This window comes from Ovis aries, chromosome 15 (assembly GCF_016772045.2).
Source record: "Ovis aries strain OAR_USU_Benz2616 breed Rambouillet chromosome 15, ARS-UI_Ramb_v3.0, whole genome shotgun sequence".
NCBI lineage: Eukaryota > Metazoa > Chordata > Mammalia > Artiodactyla > Bovidae > Ovis > Ovis aries.
The window spans coordinates 38948721-38967078 of NC_056068.1; the positions used below are offsets into that span (position 1 = coordinate 38948721).

General features: G+C 42.0%; 2 protein-coding genes and 1 pseudogene across 2 annotated transcripts; 2 read left to right on the forward strand and 1 right to left on the reverse strand.

Annotated features, from left to right (window-relative positions):
* Nucleotides 1-289: 289 nt before the first annotated feature.
* On the forward strand, nucleotides 290-9071 carry PTH (parathyroid hormone). The gene is made up of 3 exons (XM_042232782.1): nucleotides 290-382; nucleotides 8398-8488; nucleotides 8607-9071. Exons 2-3 carry the CDS (start codon nucleotides 8403-8405, stop codon nucleotides 8866-8868), a joined length of 348 nt encoding a protein of 115 aa, XP_042088716.1. The 5' UTR covers nucleotides 290-382; nucleotides 8398-8402; the 3' UTR covers nucleotides 8869-9071.
* LOC121816621 (endogenous retrovirus group PABLB member 1 Env polyprotein-like) lies at nucleotides 2075-3536 on the reverse strand (annotated as a pseudogene).
* A 1783-nt stretch (nucleotides 9072-10854) lies between the features above and the next one.
* Nucleotides 10855-11473, forward strand: LOC101120269 (large ribosomal subunit protein uL22-like). Its single transcript, XM_042233030.2, has one exon. It carries the CDS (start codon nucleotides 10895-10897, stop codon nucleotides 11447-11449), a length of 555 nt encoding a protein of 184 aa, XP_042088964.1. The 5' UTR covers nucleotides 10855-10894; the 3' UTR covers nucleotides 11450-11473.
* The last annotated feature ends 6885 nt before the right edge of the window (nucleotides 11474-18358 follow it).

The window sequence follows — 18358 nt, forward strand, 5'->3', positions numbered from 1 at the left end:
TTAGAATTACTTTTTGGAATATAGAGTCATTAATCCAACCAGAATTACAATTTACTATTTGTTAGAAATCTTTGCATAAACACTTTTCCCAGCCCACGCTGTTTTGCTTTTAATATCCAGTTATCTAAAATTTAAGAAGAATGAGCACCGCCCCATGGGAGTGTATGTGCTGCTCTCTGATCCTATAGTTAAAATTCAGAGAATTGGGAGTGACGTCATCTGTAACAATAAAAAAGCTTCTCAGTGTGTGGAAGACTTATATATATAAAAGTCACATTGAAGGGTCTACAGCTCAATTTATCAGCTTTCTCAGGTTTACTCAACTTTGAGAAAGCATCAGCTGCTAATACGTTTGAAAGAAGATCGTGTCCTAAGACAGGTGGTGAGTAATTTTTATTTTCTCTTTTAAGTTTCCATGAGTTATTTTCTTACAATCAAGTAGTCATTTAATGTGTACCATTTCCTACTAATATCATGCTGTTTGTTAAAGGTAAAATGTTAAGGGAGGGTTTGAATTATATTTAATATTAAAATGCCACAATAAAAAATAAATTTATGCTACTAAAATATTGTTGAAACACTTGCTTTTGTGATTAAAGTATTTTGAGAGACCTTGCTATTTTTTTTAACTCATCTGCAATTACATGGAAATAATTAAAATTTGGCATGATGTGCTTTAATGATATCTTGTTAAAATTTTGAAATAAAGCAGCCTAGTGAGAAATGAATAATTCTGATTTAAATAATCAATGTAAATTTATGTCTCTGAGTTAAAATTCCATTTTTCCCACATAATATCCTCACAGAGAGCTCAATCTGTGTACTGTAGTTGGAGAAACTGTTTTACTGCTGAATATTTGGTCCCTTTACATAAAACTTTTTCTCGTTTTCTATCTGAAAACTATACATGAATTTTAAGGATGTTTTACATGTTTCTAATGACCTTCTTGTAAGAAACTCACCTCTCAATTAAGAATAGGAAAGAAAGGAAGAGGCACTAGGTGTATGTGACAGAGCTGGGACAAACTCCTGTCCTCTGGCTACAGTGATTGTTTTCTCATATAAACCAAAAATGAAGAATATCCATTTGGTGCTCCTCCAATAGCTTATATTGCACAGTGAAAACAAATATAGTAGGTTATAATGGCCCTTATGCTACTTCTAAATGATGGAGTTTCCCACAGCCACCCTATGTGTATGTTAAAATGGAGAACAACAAGTATTAAGAAAAGGTACTTCTATCATGAAAGCTTTTGCAGTTGTTGAAATGCAGACTAAGGTAAGACTTTTCTATTTTGCGATAAAAAGATGAAAAGCAAAAGAGCAAAATTCTAAACATTATACTCAAACAAAATTGTTAATAAAATGAGCTGAAAAGATAGAGACAAGCATTTTATATGGAATCAAAGCTCTAAATTTGTATAACAAGTAATTAACTAGATGATGCTTAAATGCTTTGACACATTCTTTTTAATGCTAGAGAGAACTCTGGGTTAAGTTAGTAAAAATCTCTAAATGAGAACCTATTAATTTGGCATTTATAGTTATCATGACATTGAAAGGAAGTTTACTTATGAAAAAGAAATTTGCTAAGTAAACAGACGCTGTTGACAATTCACCTAATTAAGAGAAGTAGCCATTTTCAAGCAAATTAGAAGCATTTAGTCATAATTAACACAAAATGTGGGAGGAAATTCTAAACAGTGAACTTTTTGATTCTTCACGTAGCTTAAAATTCATATAACTTGCACAAGAACTCTCAAAAAGATACCTAAGAAAGTAAAACTCATCTGTCTCATTTCTAAGCCAATTGGGTTATACTTACTATATACTAATTATGTGTATATATATAATTGTTGTAGCCACATGTTCCAGGAAACAAACTCACTCAGAAGGACAATGCAGGTAGTTGAGTGCAGTTTATTACACTGGTGGGGCCAAGGCAGAGTCTCCTTTTAGCCAAGGACCCCGACCAGCATTTGTGAAAATCTGTTATACCCCATGTGTACGTGTCTGAATCCACCACTCCAAATTCCTTGAGACTTACATAAACCAAGGAAAATACAATCCCAATAACCCATCATTCACGTGCTATGTGCTCATGTGCTCAAACAGTCAAACAATTAGCCAATAATCAATAAATCTGAGGTTACACTCTGATAGACACAGAAAAATTTATGGCCTGCCTGGAGGAAGGGGTGATTAGTGTATGTTTTCTCTTAGGCGATGAGTAACCTAGATACGATCTTCAAGGTTCCCCTGTCTGGAGGGGGTCTTATCCTTCTGTTGTTGTTTTCATAGGCACTAAACGCAGAGTTCAGAGCCCATTGGAAAGGTGGCCGAGCATGATCAGCATGAACAGGCCTAAGATGGAGTCCAGGCCCTATGAATTCCTTCTTCATTCCCCCGTCTTGATGCTCTTAACTCACATTATGAGCACATTCATAGGGATATATTGCACCCTGGCTCTCTGACCGCCAATTTGGGAGAATGACATCAACCTTCGGGTTACTAAGTTCATAACACATTGTAAAATTCAGGGTCCACAAAGCAGAACTTATCAAGACAACTATAACAGTGGTAAATATAGTTTTCCACCCTTCACCCAAGATACAACCGAAGTCCAGAAAGGAATGTTTTCATTTGACATTGCTTTTTCCTGGTTTTTCATGTCATCTAAAGCAGCCAATACATTGCCAGATAAGTCAGGAATGTATACACAACATTCAACCTTAATTATGGCACAGGTCCCTCCTTGAGCAGCTGTGAGTATGTCCAAAGCCATGCTATTATGAATCACTGCTTTTCTCATTTGGATTTGCTCTTCATTTAAGGCTTGGATGGCTTTTGTTCTATCTAGGAGGGCCTGTTGTGTGAAGTTAGCCAAGGCCTCTGCTTTAATCATTGATATCTGTTGTCCCTATAGAGGATACGAATAAGGCAGCAATATACTCATATCATTGAAACATGGATCTTGTCCATCTTGCATGTAAATAAGGTAGATTTACCAGGGCTACCGGGGTAGATTTACAAGTAGGTTAGGCTTTTGTTACACTGGCATTTATATCGAATGTAACCCCATGACCTGAGTCTATTGACTGTAGGTCTTACATCAAAAGAGCAAGGAGAGGTTATTGACAAAAGAGAGGAAGGTCTCTTTTTGTCATCCCAGAAAAGAGCAGAGTGGCTTAAAATCTCCTTGGCAGAGCGGTGACACCCACCAAGGAAGTCCATCCGTCACTGACAGAGGCACAGCCCTACACACCCAGCAGCTGGGAGTGTGGAAGTCTGCGTGGGAATGTGCCCATGAGATGAAAACATTGTCCTGAGTTGAAACGGAAGTTAAATTCAAAATCACATTGATGAGGCCAAGCAGCAGGAGTTGATCGTGTGGCTTCATCCTGAAGGGGCTCCTCCAGGATCTTCTTTTCCTTCTTCTTAAGGATGGTCTTAGTCTCTCGAGGGTCAGTGGGGTCCCTCTGTGCAGTCCATTCAGTGTTTTTTGGGTCTGCATGGTATGTTCTCTTCACCCTCATATGATTGATCCAAGGGACAATACCTGCAACTTTAACTGCAGTAGGGGTAGTTAGAATAACATAAGGGCACTTTCACCAAAGGGCTAGTAAATCATGTTTCCAACCTTTGACCCATACTTGGTCACCAAGCGTAAACTCATGAATCTGTTCCCGAGGGGGAACGGCACCCTCTCTTGTACAAACTTAGTTACCCAATTTATTACCTTACCCAGTTCCATCTGCTGTGAAATCCTATTCCCCCTTACCTGAGGCAAATTGGTTGATACCTGTTTTATTATGGGAGGGGGCCTCCTATTACAATTTCATATGGAGAATAGCCTTGGGACTGTGGGGTCATCCTGAGTCTGAGCAGAGCCGTCGGAAGCAAGTCCACCCAGGAGCAGTCAGTCTCTGTGATCCACTTGGAGAGTCTCTTTAAGGTCCGGTTGGTTCATTCCACCATCTCAGAACTCTGGGCCTATATGCAGTGCGCAGTTTCCATTTGATGTTTAGAGTTTTGCTTACTTGTTGTACTAAATCAGCTACAAAAGCCAGGTCACTGTCTGAACCAATGCTAGTAGGAAGTCCAAATTTGGGAACTATTTCCCTAAGCAGGCACCGGGCTACTTCTGATTCTCTTTCAGTCCAGGTAGGAAAAGCTTCTACCCATCCCGAGACCGTACATACCATGATCAGCAGGTAACAGTAGTGTCGGTGAGGTTTCATTTCAGTGAAATCCACTCCCAGGTGTTCAAAGGGCAGCGTGCCTTTCCGCTAAATACCCAGAGGTTTTTGTCTGAATACCCGAGAGGCAGCATTAACCTGTGAGCAGGCAGCATGGCCTAGGTGGGTCGCTTGGTGTGTTTGGCTTACCAGATTGTGTGCCAGCTCCTCTGGTACCAATAATTTGCCACTTGGCAATTCCCACCATCACTTTTCAGTCTTAATGGCCCTTCCACTTTGGCTAACCTGACAGCCGTTGTCCTTGTTTTATCAGGCTAGTGCCATCAGCAGATAGGACCCAACTAGGGTCTGGACCCTTGTGTCCTTCTTTAAAACAAACCCCAGATACCTTACCTCCTCCTTGCAGATCTGTGCCTCCTTCTTCAACACCCAGCAACCTGCTTCCATCAGCAGCTGGAGCAGTGCTTTTTTCCCTTTCCAGCATTTTTCCTTGGTTTCAGCGGCCAGCAGCAGGTCATCCCCGTAACGTAGGAGCCAACATCCATAGTCTTCCGGATGGAATGAGTTCAGGTCAGAAGCCAAGGCTTCCCCAAAGATGGCTGGGGGGTTCTTAAACCCTTGTGGGGGAGTCCAGATGAGCTGTTGCTTGGTGCCCCCGACTGGATCCTCCATTCAAAGGCAAAGATGGGCTGTGACGCTGGGGCGAGGTGTACGCAGAAGGCATCCTTGAGATCTAGCGAGTATAAACTTTAGTACTCGGCGGGAGGAGGCTAAAAGGTATAGGGGTTTGGAACAGTGGGGTGTAAAGTCACAGTAGCCTGGCTGACTAGCCTGAGATCCTGTACAGGCCTATAGTCCTGCCCTCCTTCCTTTTTGACTGGCAGGATCACTGTATTCCTAGCCGACTGGCACTCTACTAGAGTGCTCGCATGTTTCAATCTATTGATATGGGGCAGTATGCTGGTCCAGGCCTCTATCGGTAGCAGGTACTGGTGCTTTCTAACCAGGATGGTGCCTGGTTTGAGTTCTGTTATCACTGGGGCTTGATGTCTAGCCAGCCTGGGTGGGGAGCGGGGTTTGTCTTTCACTCAGACCTCAGGGAATAATTGAGTTAGCTCTCTCTCATGCTCTTCCGGCCCACCTGGTTCTTCCATCGGAGGCTCATGCAACCTCCACTCATCTTGGGGTGGTATTGAGAGAGAGAGCAAATAAGTCATAGTCCATCCAGAAGGTGGGCCTCTCCTTAGGGGAGAAAGTCACTTGTGCTCCTAGTTTGGAGATCAAGTCTCTTCCCAGCAGGGGTACTGGGCACTCAGGAATGTAGAGGAATTCATGAATCACTTGGTGCCCCCCGCCATCTGACATTTTCTGGGCTGGCAAAATGATTTAATCATGTCTTCTCCCCATACCCCAGTTGCAGCGGTAGTCTTTTTGGACAGTGGTGCCACAAATTTTGTTACTACCTACAGTTCTGCTCCTGTATCCACCATGAAGTCAATGTTTTGGTCCCCCACTTTTAAGGTTACCATGGGCTCTCGGGGACCTGATATCTCTGAGCCCTGGCAGCCCTATTTAATTTCCAAGTCAGCAAGCCTCACAACTGTGGGAGCTTCCTCTTCCTTTCTTGCCTTAGGGCATTTATTCTCCCAGTGGCCAAAAGCTTGGCACCAGGCACACTGGTTTGGCTGTAATGGGGCCCAGGGCCTCCGTTGGGACCGGCTGAAGGACTGTCCTGTCCCTGGGGCAGAGGAGGTTTTCCGGAGGGCCCGAGATAGACTTTCCCAGACCAGCAGCTAGCATTGCAGATCTCTTGTCTGTTCTCTTCCATTCCCTCCAGCTCTCTGGTAGAGCACAGTCTCTGCTTAATTCCAATGTCTCCCTTCCCTTCTTGTCAGTACTCACCGGGAGAGACAGGTATAGCTTGGGCGGTCCGGCTGGAGCCAGATCCTGGAAGTGCTGGCCAGAGGCTCTGTCACTGGGATTGGAGCCTGCTGAGGTGGCAGCTCTACGACCTTGGGAAGAGCTGGCAGAGGAGCAGCGGCTGCTGCAGGACTTCACCTGACCCTGGACTGGGCATTAAGCCCGCCTCCAATCCTGGTGGAGCACTGAGGCAGGAGCATCATTATCCAGTATGGGGGAGGGGTCAGGTCGTCCCGTCCAAATCCTGTAGAATTTCCTTTTTTATCATCAGTCAATTTTTGTGCTATTAATGTTTTCCCCTTTCCCTTCTGGATACAGAACCTTGTCCAAGCAGGAGGGTCTTGAGCTCACCCTAGCCGTGAGTCAATATATGGATATCGATCCAGGTGCCCTGGCCCTCCTGTGACGACTGTATAGACTGCTTCCACTGTTCTTAAGTTCATGGTGTTCTCTGGGGGCCATCCTACTCCCATAGGGGGCCATTCGACCTCACAGAGTATGTGGAGGCTGTTAGGCTTCATCTTCACCCTACAGTCTCCTCCTAATCCCTTCTCAAAATTTTTAATCATGCACATCAATACAGTTGCCTTAGATTCACTTCCTCCAATCTTGCTTACCTTCTCGGACCTTCTTCTAATTTTCCTTTCCATTCTGTCTACGAAGTTCTCAGTACCCTCTGTACTTCTGATATTTCCACTCAATGACACTTAAATTGCCATTCTGCCTCCTTCCTAATTGGGGTGAGAAGAGCCTTACCTGCCAGATCCCAGAGGGAGAAGGGGGATCGGTGTGCCTTCACCTGCTGGTCAGCATGGCCAAATCGGAACACCACGTGGTCCAAGACTGTTTCTCCCTTAAAGTCCGTTCTGCCTTGGTGGGCTTGATCAGGTGCAGATGAAAACACAGATGGGTTAAAAATACCATGTCCCAGGCCATCTCTGGGAAAGCCAATTCATACTCACTTGTGTATCCCCTTCCTTCTAGCCTAACAATTCCGAGGGGGTCAAGAATTTCACAGCAGACGGGACACCTCCTGGGGGAGGGCAGAATATGAGCATACAAGGACGAGTTTCCTATCCTAAATATCCCCTGGCAATTGCTGGTGGTAATATTCCCTGAGATGGCGTGGACATACCTCCTAAATGACCTTCACAAATTACCTTCCTAAACCGTAGCACGCTCGTTGACCTGTGTACCAAGCAATCGCTGCTGCCTGCCTATTCCAGGTCCCCGTGGGTCCGTGCCCCTTCTAGTCCCTCCCAGGGGGGTGATCAGGCCCCCTCTTCCACCCTGCCGGGTGGGTTCCTCCTCACCTGAGCGCTCAGTTCCCTTGCTGCCACATTCACTACCTGCCAAAGCGAAGAAACCTGGCGTTGAAAGGCTGAATTCTTCCAGAGGGGCGAGGCGCCTTCCCCCCTCTAGGAGACTGAAGCCACAAAGCCTCGGGGTGGCCTCAAATGAGACCTGTCTCCTCAAAGTGAGGAGTTTCCCAGCCAACGCACCAAATGTTATAGCCAAGCGTTCCAGGAAACAGACTCACTCAGAAGGACAATGCAGATAGTGGAGTGCAGTTTATTACACCGGCGGGCCCAGGGCAGAGTCTCCTCTTAGCCAAGGACCTCAACCAGCATTTGTGAAAATCTTTTGTACCCCATGTGTATGTGTCTGAACCCACCACTCCAAATTCCTTGAGACTTACATAAACCAAGGAAAATACAATCCCAATAACCTATCATTCACGTGTTACGTGCTCAAACAAACAGCTAATAATCAATAAACCCAAGGTTACACTCCGATAGACCTAGAAAAATTTATGGCCTACCTGGAGGAAGGGCTGACTAGTGTATATTTTCTCTTAGGCGATGAGTAATCTAGATACGATCTTCAAGGTTCCCCTGTCTTGAGGGGGTCTTATCCTTCTGTTGTTGTTTTCATAGGCACTAAACACAGAGTTCAGAGTCCATTGGAAAGGTGGCTGAGCATGATCAGCATGAACAGGCATAAGATGGAGTCCAGGCCCTATGAATTCCTTCTTCATAGTATATAGTAATTATGTGTGTGTGTGTATATATATATATATATATAATATATACTTATATAAACTGTAAAATAAAGAGACTGATTCCAAAAGTCTCTCACAAAAAAGAAGCCAATTAGTCACTGTCACACTCTGTGCAAACTTGTATGGTTATAAATATAAACTACTATAAACTTAATTGTACAGTTTGGAATATTAAAAGTATTTTTAAATACCTCCATTTTTCTTTTTCTTTTTTAGTTAATATGATGTCTGCAAAAGACATGGTTAAGGTAATGATTGTCATGTTTGCCATCTGTTTTCTTGCAAGATCAGATGGGAAGTCTGTTAAGTAAGTACTATAGCCTATTCTGCATGGTGAGGTCAGGGGAATCGATTTTTAAGGTTGGCTTTATGATTTGGAAGAGGGGAACTAATGGAGTGATCCTCTCTGATTCTGTTCCCTGCAGGAAGAGAGCTGTGAGTGAAATACAGTATATGCATAACCTGGGCAAACATCTGCGCTCCATGGAAAGAGTGGAATGGCTGTGGAAAAAGCTACAGGATGTGCACAACTTTGTTTCCCTTGAAACTTCTGTACCTTACAGAAATGGTAGTTCCCTGAGACCTCGAAAAAAGGAAGACAATGTCCTGGTTGAGAGCCATCAAAAAAGTCTTGGAGAAGCAGACAAAGCTGATGTGGATGTATTAATTAAAGCTAAACTCCAGTGAAAACAGATATGATCAGATCACTGTTCTAGACAGAATAAGGCAACAATATTACATGCTGATAATGTATTCACTTGCTATTAAGATTAAGTGCCAATATTTCTATGACCAACCTTTATTGCTAGCTGTGATACCTACAATTTTAATTGAGTATTTTGATTCTACTTTATTCATCTAAGAGCTCTTTTAATAATTCTATTTCTATTGATTCCAAATAAATGAAGTTAAGTATTTCTCATTTGTTATAAAAATATCTTTTGGTTATGAGTAACACCAATATGTTAAAATTGATCGTGACTAAGAACAACAACACAAAATGTTTTTTTAACCATATGTTTCACGTTCTGATATTTTGAAATTATCCTTTTAATCTTATCAAAGTACCAGCTCCCTGAATCATTACTAGCTTGACACTATTGTCCTCTTCACTTCAGGAAAGGAATTGAAATGCTTGGCAAGGAGAGGCAGAATATGGTCAGAAACATGGCAAAAGCATTTGCCTATACACAAAGCCACTGAGCATATCCCTAGACTGGAAGCCAAATTGCAATAGAATAGAATTTTTGTATTTAAAAGAATATAGCTGTTCATTTGTCCTTCCTCACATGCATTTTTAATAAAGTGAACTGACTTTACCAAAGACAATTTAGAATATCAATGGTCGTTATGGGGAACTTTTGAAATCCCCAAACTCAATCTTCTTAAAACCAATTTGGATTACTATAGCGCTAAGATTTCCAAAACTGAATGAAATGCCTATTTTTATTGGTATTTTGAAGCCTCCGAATATCACCAGCACCCTAAAATTGCCTCTTTACAAAGTAGGATTTTAAGATGAACTGAAGCAAACAAGCAACTAAGGAAAGATAAAGTGACTTCAGAAGCCTCATGCTCCTCCTTTTGGCTCCTTATGATCAGGCTTCACCTTCCCTTCTGTACTACCCACACCTTCTCTACACCCTCAGCTCCCCCATATTAATTCTCTCACTGAACTGTCCTATTTCTTTAAAACACTCCCCAGTCCCTTTTCCTCTGAATTTATCAGAACCTGTCCTCTTAAAATTAAGCCTTCTGAGGACCCAACGGCTAAACCCTGAATTTCTTATATTCCCTGGACTAAAGGTGAATTATAAGCCATAGTCAAAGATTTTCCCAAAGTAACTGAAGATCTTCACAGATTTGCTGAGGAATTAAATATAGTTTTTCAAACTTGGCAATCTTGTTTCTCTGACTTAGTTCATATGCTTGCTGGTAAAGGCCAGGCCCACCCAGCACTGTGAAAATTGCTAATTGGAAAAGGAGAAGGAAGAGGAGGAGGAGCGGATGAGAAAGAGGAATAAGAATCCGGATTAGCAACCTTGGGAAGTCAAGGCTGTGGTGGGTAGAAGAGTGCACTTAAGGCTATTTCGGGTTGTCCGCCCTTGGAAATGAGCCCCAAGAAACAGGGCATATAAAGCAGAAGACTACTCAGATTCCTGAAAAATAAAGGTTTTTGTTAAAAAAAAAGAAAAGAAAGAAAATTCCCAATTGGAAATATCCTGAAAGGTCTCTAGAATTGCAACTGGAAGACCAGCTGCTAATTCGTTAAAAGATCAGGCTTGGACAGTTGCTGAGTAACTTCACGGAGCAATTCCTAGGGCTTTTCCAAAGCCTGTTGATTGCAGCAAACTTTAGGTTTGCACAAAATATCTGATGAATCTGTTCATGACTATTACAATTGACTTCAGATTACTTTAAAGAAAATTCTGGTCTTCCTTCAGATGTTTGTTCCATATTCCACCTGGGTAGCTTTAACTTTATGTTTATTAAGGAGTTGAACTAGAATCTTTCCTATCTAGTAAAAAGGATCAGGATGGAATGGGAAACTATGTCCACTCCAGACTTACTTAATCTGATAAACTTGCTCTCTTGCACTCTAGATGATTCACCTAAAAGAAATACCACTAGGGAGGGAATTCCCTGGTAGTCCAGTGTTTAAGACTCAGGGCTGCTTCCTTTTCCGGTAAGCGGCCTGAGGTGACTCCTAAAAATGGTGCGCTATTCACTTGACCCAGAAAACCCCACAAAATCATGCAAATCAAGAGGTTCAAATCTTCATGTACACTTTAAGAACACTCGTGAAACTGCCCAGGCCATAACGGGTATGCATATCCGAAAAGCCACCAAGTACCTGAAGGATGTCACGTTAAAGAAGCAATGTGTGCCATTCCGGCATTCCAGCGGTGGAGTTGGCAGGTGTGCACAGGCCAAACAGTGGGGCTGGACTCAGGGTCGATGGCCCAAAAAGAGTGCTGAATTTTTACTACACATGCTCAAAAATGCAGAGAGTAATGCTGAACTTAAGGGCTTAGATGTAGATTCTCTGGTCATTGAGCACATCCAAGTGAACAAAGCCCCCAAGATGCGGCACAGGACTTACAGAGTTCACGGTCGGATCAACCCCTACATGAGCTCTCCCTGCCACATTGAGATGATCCTTCCTGAAAAAGAACAGATTGTTCCTAAACCAGAAGAGGAGATTGCACAGAAGAAAAAGATATCCCAGAAGAAACTGAAGAAACAAAAACTTATGGCCCGGGAATAAATGCCACAAAAAATAAATGCAAATAAAAGTTAAAAAAAAAAAAAAAAGACTCAGGGCTTTCAGTGCTATGGCCTGGGTCCCTAGCGAGGGAACTAAAATATTACAAGCCATGTGGAATGGCCAAAAAAAACCAAAACAAACAAAGCAAAATTAAGATTAATTTTTAATCTTCAAATCCAGCAAACAAAGACTCTGTAAACAAAACCCTTCTAGTTTCTATTATTGCAAAGAACTAGAACACTGGGAAAAGACTTTCCAGGTGACACAGTGGTGAAGAATCTACCTGCAATGCAGGAGATACAGGAGATATGGTTTTGATCCCTGAATAGGGAAGATTCCCTGGAGAAGGAAAAGGTAGCCTGCTCCAGTATTCTTGCCTGGGAAATCCCACTGACAGAGGAGCCTGATGGGCTAACACAGCAACTAAACAACAGCACCATACATTCAAGTGTTTCAGGCACTTTTGGCCTTCTGACAAGTCTTTCCAACATCCTCCCAGTCCTTGTTGGTGGGGCTCTGAGAAACTACAGGAGCTTTTCCCAAATATCCATCTTAATCTGCTAGGAAAAATGTTTCTCCAGATTGGGTATAAATTTCTTCCAGTCCTAACTGACACCAGAACCACACTCTCTGCTGCTCAACTTCACTAGTATAAAACAGCACCTGCCTCAAAGTACTAAATCAGTTCAAATAGGGGGGGATCACTATTCAGCCTCAAGAGGTGCCTGTCTCCGAACTTGTTTCCTTTTGTTTGGCCCTTTGAGAAGTATACTACCTTTTCTTCTTATTGCCTCAACCCCATTCACATATCAGGCTTAGATTTCTTAGAGAAGTATCATGCTGGAATTTCTTTCTTCCAGAAGGATAAAGGATAAATAATTCTAGAACTTGACAGTTGTCATTAAAGTAACCAACCAGGTGAATTAAATAACCCCTTGATAGCTCAGTTGGTATAGAATCACTTTCAATGCAGGAGACCCTGGTTCAATTCCTGGGTTGGGAAGATCCACTGGATAAGAGATAGGCTACCCACTCCAGTGTTCTTGGACTTTCCTTGTGGCTCAGGTGGTAAAGAATCCACCTGCAATGCAAGAGACCTGGGTTCGATCTCTGGGTTGGGAAGATACCCTAGAGAAGGGCAAGGCACCCACTCCAAGTATTCTGGCCTGGAGAATTCCATGGACTGTATAGTCCATTGGGTAGCAAAGAGTTGGACACGACTGAGTGACTTTCACTTCACGTTGATGTCTTTTACAGGGTGGGTGCTTATCCAGGACCTTTGACTAATAAACAGCTTGGCTGTCCCAACACACTTCTGTTCCTAAACCTCATACACTGCTAATATCCATTCCCAATGGAAGTGGTTTCTTTACTGTAATTGATTTATTCAGTGCATTCTTTAGTAGTTCAGCTGATAAAACTAGTCAACACCTTCTTTACTTCACTTGAAAAACAATTCACATGGACAATAATGCCTTAGGACTTACCTATTGCTCACAAATGTTGAAGACTTATCCAGGTGATAAAAAGTTCCCTAAAAGTTCTATTTTGTTGTAACATGTGAATGAAATCTCTTTGCTCTCCTTCTCAAGCCTCTTCACAGGAATAGGCTAAAGCTTTCAGCTTTAAAGGGACATACAGTTGCCAAGGAAAGAATGCAGTTTGCCCAAACCCAGGTTTGGTATTTAGTTGGGCTTCCCTGGTGGTGTAGTGGTAAAGAATTCACCTGCCAGAAGACCTAAACAGACATTTCTCCAAAGAAGACATACAGATAGATGGTAATAAACACATGAAAAGATGCTCAGCATCGCTCATCATTAGAGAAATGCAAATCAAAACTACAATGAGACATCACCTCACACTGGTCAGAAGGGTCATCATCAAAAAATTGCTCCATTCATCCCACCCTCTCCTTCCCCTTTGTGTCCACAAGTCTGTTTTCTACATCTGCATTTCCACTGTTGCCCTGAAAATAGGTTCATCAGTACCATCTTTCTAGATTCCATATATATGCATTAATAAACAATATTTGTTTTTCTCTTTCTGACTTACTTTACTCTGTATAATGGGCTCTAGTTTCATCTACCTCATCCGAATTGACTCAAATGTGTTCCTTTTTATGGTTGAGTAATATTCCATTATATATGGAATATATGTATCTTTATCTACAACTTCTTTATCCATTCATCTGTTGATGGACATCTAGGTTGCTTCCATGTCCTAGTTCCTTTTTCTCCACACTCTCTCCAGCATTTATTGTTTATAGAATCCGCCTGCCAATGCAGGAGAGACAAGAGATGCAAATTTGATGCCTGAGTCAGGAAGATTCCCTAGAGTAGGCAGTGGCAATCCACTCCAGTATTCTTGCCTGGAAAATTCCATGGATAGAGGAGTCTGGCGGGCTACAGTCAATGGGGTCACAAAGAGTGGACCATGACTTAGCAACTGCACAACAACAACCTTTGATCCTAGGACTCTTCTCTCCACCACCAATGACATCCCTCATGACTGCTTAACACTGATGGGTCACCTCCTGACTCCTGGTGACAATCTACAGGCAATTCCTCTATGTAACACTGGTTTCTCGTGGTTCACTGATGGTTCTTATTCAAAAGATGACAGTGGCAAACATTGCGCTGCGTAGTCTATTGCAACTCCTTTTGATACTGATGAGTCTAGACCTAGACTTTGGCCCAACAGCCTGAATTGTACAGTTACCCAGGCTTGTGCTTTAGTCAAGGGCAAAACTTCTAATATGTATACTGATAACAGATATACTCTCAGACTAGCTCATAGCTTTGGAATGTTTTGAAAGCAACATGGCTTCCATACTTCTAGTAGATATGAAATGTTAAATGGTCCCTTTGTTCAGGAATCGTTGGATGTAATACTTTTACCTGCCACTTTAGCTACTATTAAGATTCCAGGGCATTCTAAACTTGACTCTCTGGAAGCTAAGGAAAATCACTTTGCTGACATTTCCATAAGAAATGCTGCCCTTAAAGGAACGAAGAGAAATCAAATCTCTGTCACGATCCAGAGGGATATTTCCCCAAATATTGTCAGATTAGGCAACTGACTAGAGAAGCCCAATAGTTGGCCTCAGAAAAGAAAAAACAAGATTGAAAATACACAGTTTTTGGTTTGAAAAAAAAAAGAGAAATCTCTGATTCAAACCAAATAACATCCTAGTCCTGCCAGAAACTCTAAAATTCCCACTGCTAACCACTATACATGCATTAAACGATTGCTCTATTCACAAAATGATAGCATTCATGCATCATTGTTGGTGAAGAAACATTAACAAAGCTACAAAAAAGTCCCTACCCTACTTGTCCCACTTGCTCTAAATACAACCCAGGAAAGTCTGTTTGTAGCTCTTAGACATTTTAAACTGCCTAATGGACCATTTGAGTTCTGGCCAATGGATTTAATATAGCTTCCTCCATCTCATGGATATACATGTTTTAGTAATGGTCTATATGTTTTTCACACTGGACTGATGGACTACTGCCTGTTCTGTGGCTAAAGTCCTTTTGGATAGGATTATCCCTACCTAGGAAACTGCTCTTGAACTTCATAGTAATCAAGGAACCATTTTATTGGTCAGGTACTTCTACCAGTCTGCTCTGTTTGGCTGGTTTTGTAACAGCTTCATTGTGCTCAATCCTCTCATTTGGTTTAATGTACACAGTGTTATTAAGATTCAATTGACAGGGACTTCTCTGGTAGTCCAGTGGTTAAGACTCCAGGCTTCCACCGTAGGGGGGGATGAGTTTAATCCCTGGTTGGGGAACTAAGATTCCACATGCCACCCTCACTCCCAATTCAACTGACAAAATTTGTAGAGGTCCCCCAAAGACCTTGGCCAAAAGCATTCCTGGTGGTCCTAAATCTCAGATCCACCCTTTTTGGAACATATCAAATCTCACCCTTTGGGACAGTCACAGGATGCCCAATGCATTTGGCTCCTGCCTCTTTTGACCCACCACTGATGAAAGGAAAGATACTCCAATATTGCAAAGATCTAGTTGCTTCTATTACAAATAATCACAGAGCATTCTTTTCACCACGCATTCCTGGAAGAGGAAGACCTTAAGCATCATACTTTGCCAACTGGAGATTTTGTCTATTGGAAAAGGCACCTCCACGAAGACCCTCTTTAACCTTGCTGGAAGGGCCCCTATCAGATACTGCAAAACCAATCTTTGTGCTACCAAACTCCAGGGAAAAGACTTGGAGATTCATGTGACACGTCTAAAGAAAGCACTGGCCAGACCTGCACATTATCTAGTGATCTGAAAGTAAAGATTCCTGGAACTGAAGCAGACAACTTTTGATAAGATAGTTTCCCAAAGCTATCTGGACCATGCCTGTTGGAAGTCTGTCTGCCAAACTTGATGATGACAATGCCTAATATCTTGATACTATATAAACTTCAGGGAAAAAGTGCCTGAAAGTTCTCTCACTTACATTCTTTGTTACTCAAATGTGACTTCAATAGGTTTCCAATTTGTGTACTTTTTCTGAGGTGAGACACTATACTCAGGAAAAGTCTTTTCCTGACATTGAGGGACAGGGAGCTGATAAAATCAGAAAACCTGACCCTTGATCAGTGATTTTTTCAAAGAGAGATCAAGATTAAAAGAGGAAAATATTTTTTAAAAAAAAAATTAATAAACAGAAACGTCAAATCATCAGGAGACCAGAAGGGGGAGCTCTAATGCCCTGGTTCCAAAGCAGGGCCCAACGGGCAGATCTTTTCTCTCCTGCCAACTACTTGGCCAATGAAAAGTTCTGGACTGTTTATTATAGCTCTCCCAACTTCCATTTCCCTTCTGTGAAAGGGTTCTCCTTCCCTTGCTGTGTGAAGACTTACATGTTGCTCACCATGGTTGCAGATCCTGAACTGTAATTCTTTTTTTTTTTTTGCTGGAGAAATGACTAACAGTTTATTTATTTTAGGTCAACACCTTAAACTATGAGCCTCTTGGGTTTAGTTCAACTTCATCCCAGACAAAGCCCAGTATTTAGACTTAGGTTTTAAAATCAATTTTTTGTTTTAGCAATTCTTATCCTAAGGCTTCATTTTCTGTTTAAAAAAAAAAAAAGATAATTTTCTCAATCATGTAAACTCACAGTAATATCAAAAGAGCTTGGGGGCATATGATCCATTAGTTTCATGCTATCCACTTTTCTTCTGGGATAAGAGATCACATATCTCTTTGAAAGGACTATGGCCAAATTTTAATATTTGCAGCTTTCTTGGCACAAATCTTCACAGGTTACATGTTTTCTTCCTGTCTTGGGATCCCAGGGGAAAAGGGTGGGTACAGGAGGTTCCAAGATAAGACATATTTGCGAAGATGTATAAATGAGAACCATCAGAGGCATTGAAGAATAAAATGGCTTTCAGGTTCCAATCCAGAAAAATCCTCATCTTTAAGTTTGAGCTCACATGGAGAATAGTCCTGGTTTCTGTACTGGCAGTGACTTAATGTCTCTGCCTGGGGCTCACAACTCAGAATCCCAGACCCGATAAGGTCATTCATGATATGCAGATTCCCTGCAAACAACCACAGACAATTTCAGCATTTATTCAACTTCCGCCTCCTAATAATGACAGCCAGAAGTGAAGCAGAACAACCGCAGGACACAAGCAGCAGAAATATATGTTTTGGCATCCGCTGGTGGTCTTGTGGTCTTCAATGCTCTGCAAGTCATTAAGAGAATAAGAGGAAGTTACTGTTTATAGCCAGATTTAGAGTCATTCTCACATAGAATCTTAGCACAGGCATCACCGCTTTGATCTCAGTCATCAGTTTCCTCAAGGCCATGTTGGTCTGGATTCTCTGGATCCTGGAGATGTCTAGACACTGGAGTCAAGAGAACAGGCTGTCCTGATTACCCCTCTCCAAGTGCCTAAGGCAGGTAAGGCATAAATTCTGTTTGTAGAATGTCAAACAGGGATCTGGTCTTTTTCTAGTTTTTTCTGCCATGGGCACATTTCAATACAGCTGTTATTGATTTTGTGCTTCTCTTGGGTACTGAGGGCTTCCTTGGTGGTTCAACTGGAAAAGAATCTGCCTGCAGTGCGGGAGACCTGGGTTTGATCCCTGAGTTGGGAAGATACTCTGGAGGAAGGTATGGCAACCCACACCAGTATTCTTGTCTGGAGAATCCCTTTGGACAGAGAAGCCTGGCAGGCTGCAGTCCATAGGGTAGTAGAGAGTTGGACACAACTGAGCAACTAAGCCAGGGTACTGCAACTTCTTAACTGGATCCTAGACTTCTCATAAAGATACTTTGCTTCATATACTACTGCTAAATCAGTGTTTCTGTGAGGAACCAAGGGCTAGGACTTTCTATTCCACCATACTGTTGACTTGGCTAACAGAGGTTTCTTTATTTATTTATTAAAGATATGTGTATTTATTTATTTATAGCTGCACTGGGTCTTTGTTGCTGCACATGGGCTTTCTTTAGTTGCATGGGCTTCTTGTGTTGTGGCTTCTCTTGTTGTGGAACATGAGCTCTAGGACATGCGGGCTCAGTAGTTGTGTTGCACAGGCTCAGCTGCCCAGTGGCATGTGGAATCTTCCGGGACCAGTGATCGAATCCATGTTCCCTGCATTGGCAGGTGCATTCTTAACAAATGGACCACCAGGAAAGTCCAACATCGGTTTGTTTTTGAATTCTATGTATTTATTGTTGTATTGATGTATCTGCCTGTTCCTGCATACTTTATGCACACACACACACATATTCTTCTTTGTAAACCTCTATTTTACTATTCAGTAGTTACACGGAGTTTGAGTTCTTTTCTAAAATATCCAGCTGCAGTTTTATCTGGATGGTATTCAAATTAAATGTTAACTCTAAGAATTGTCACTTTATTGTATTGTCCTA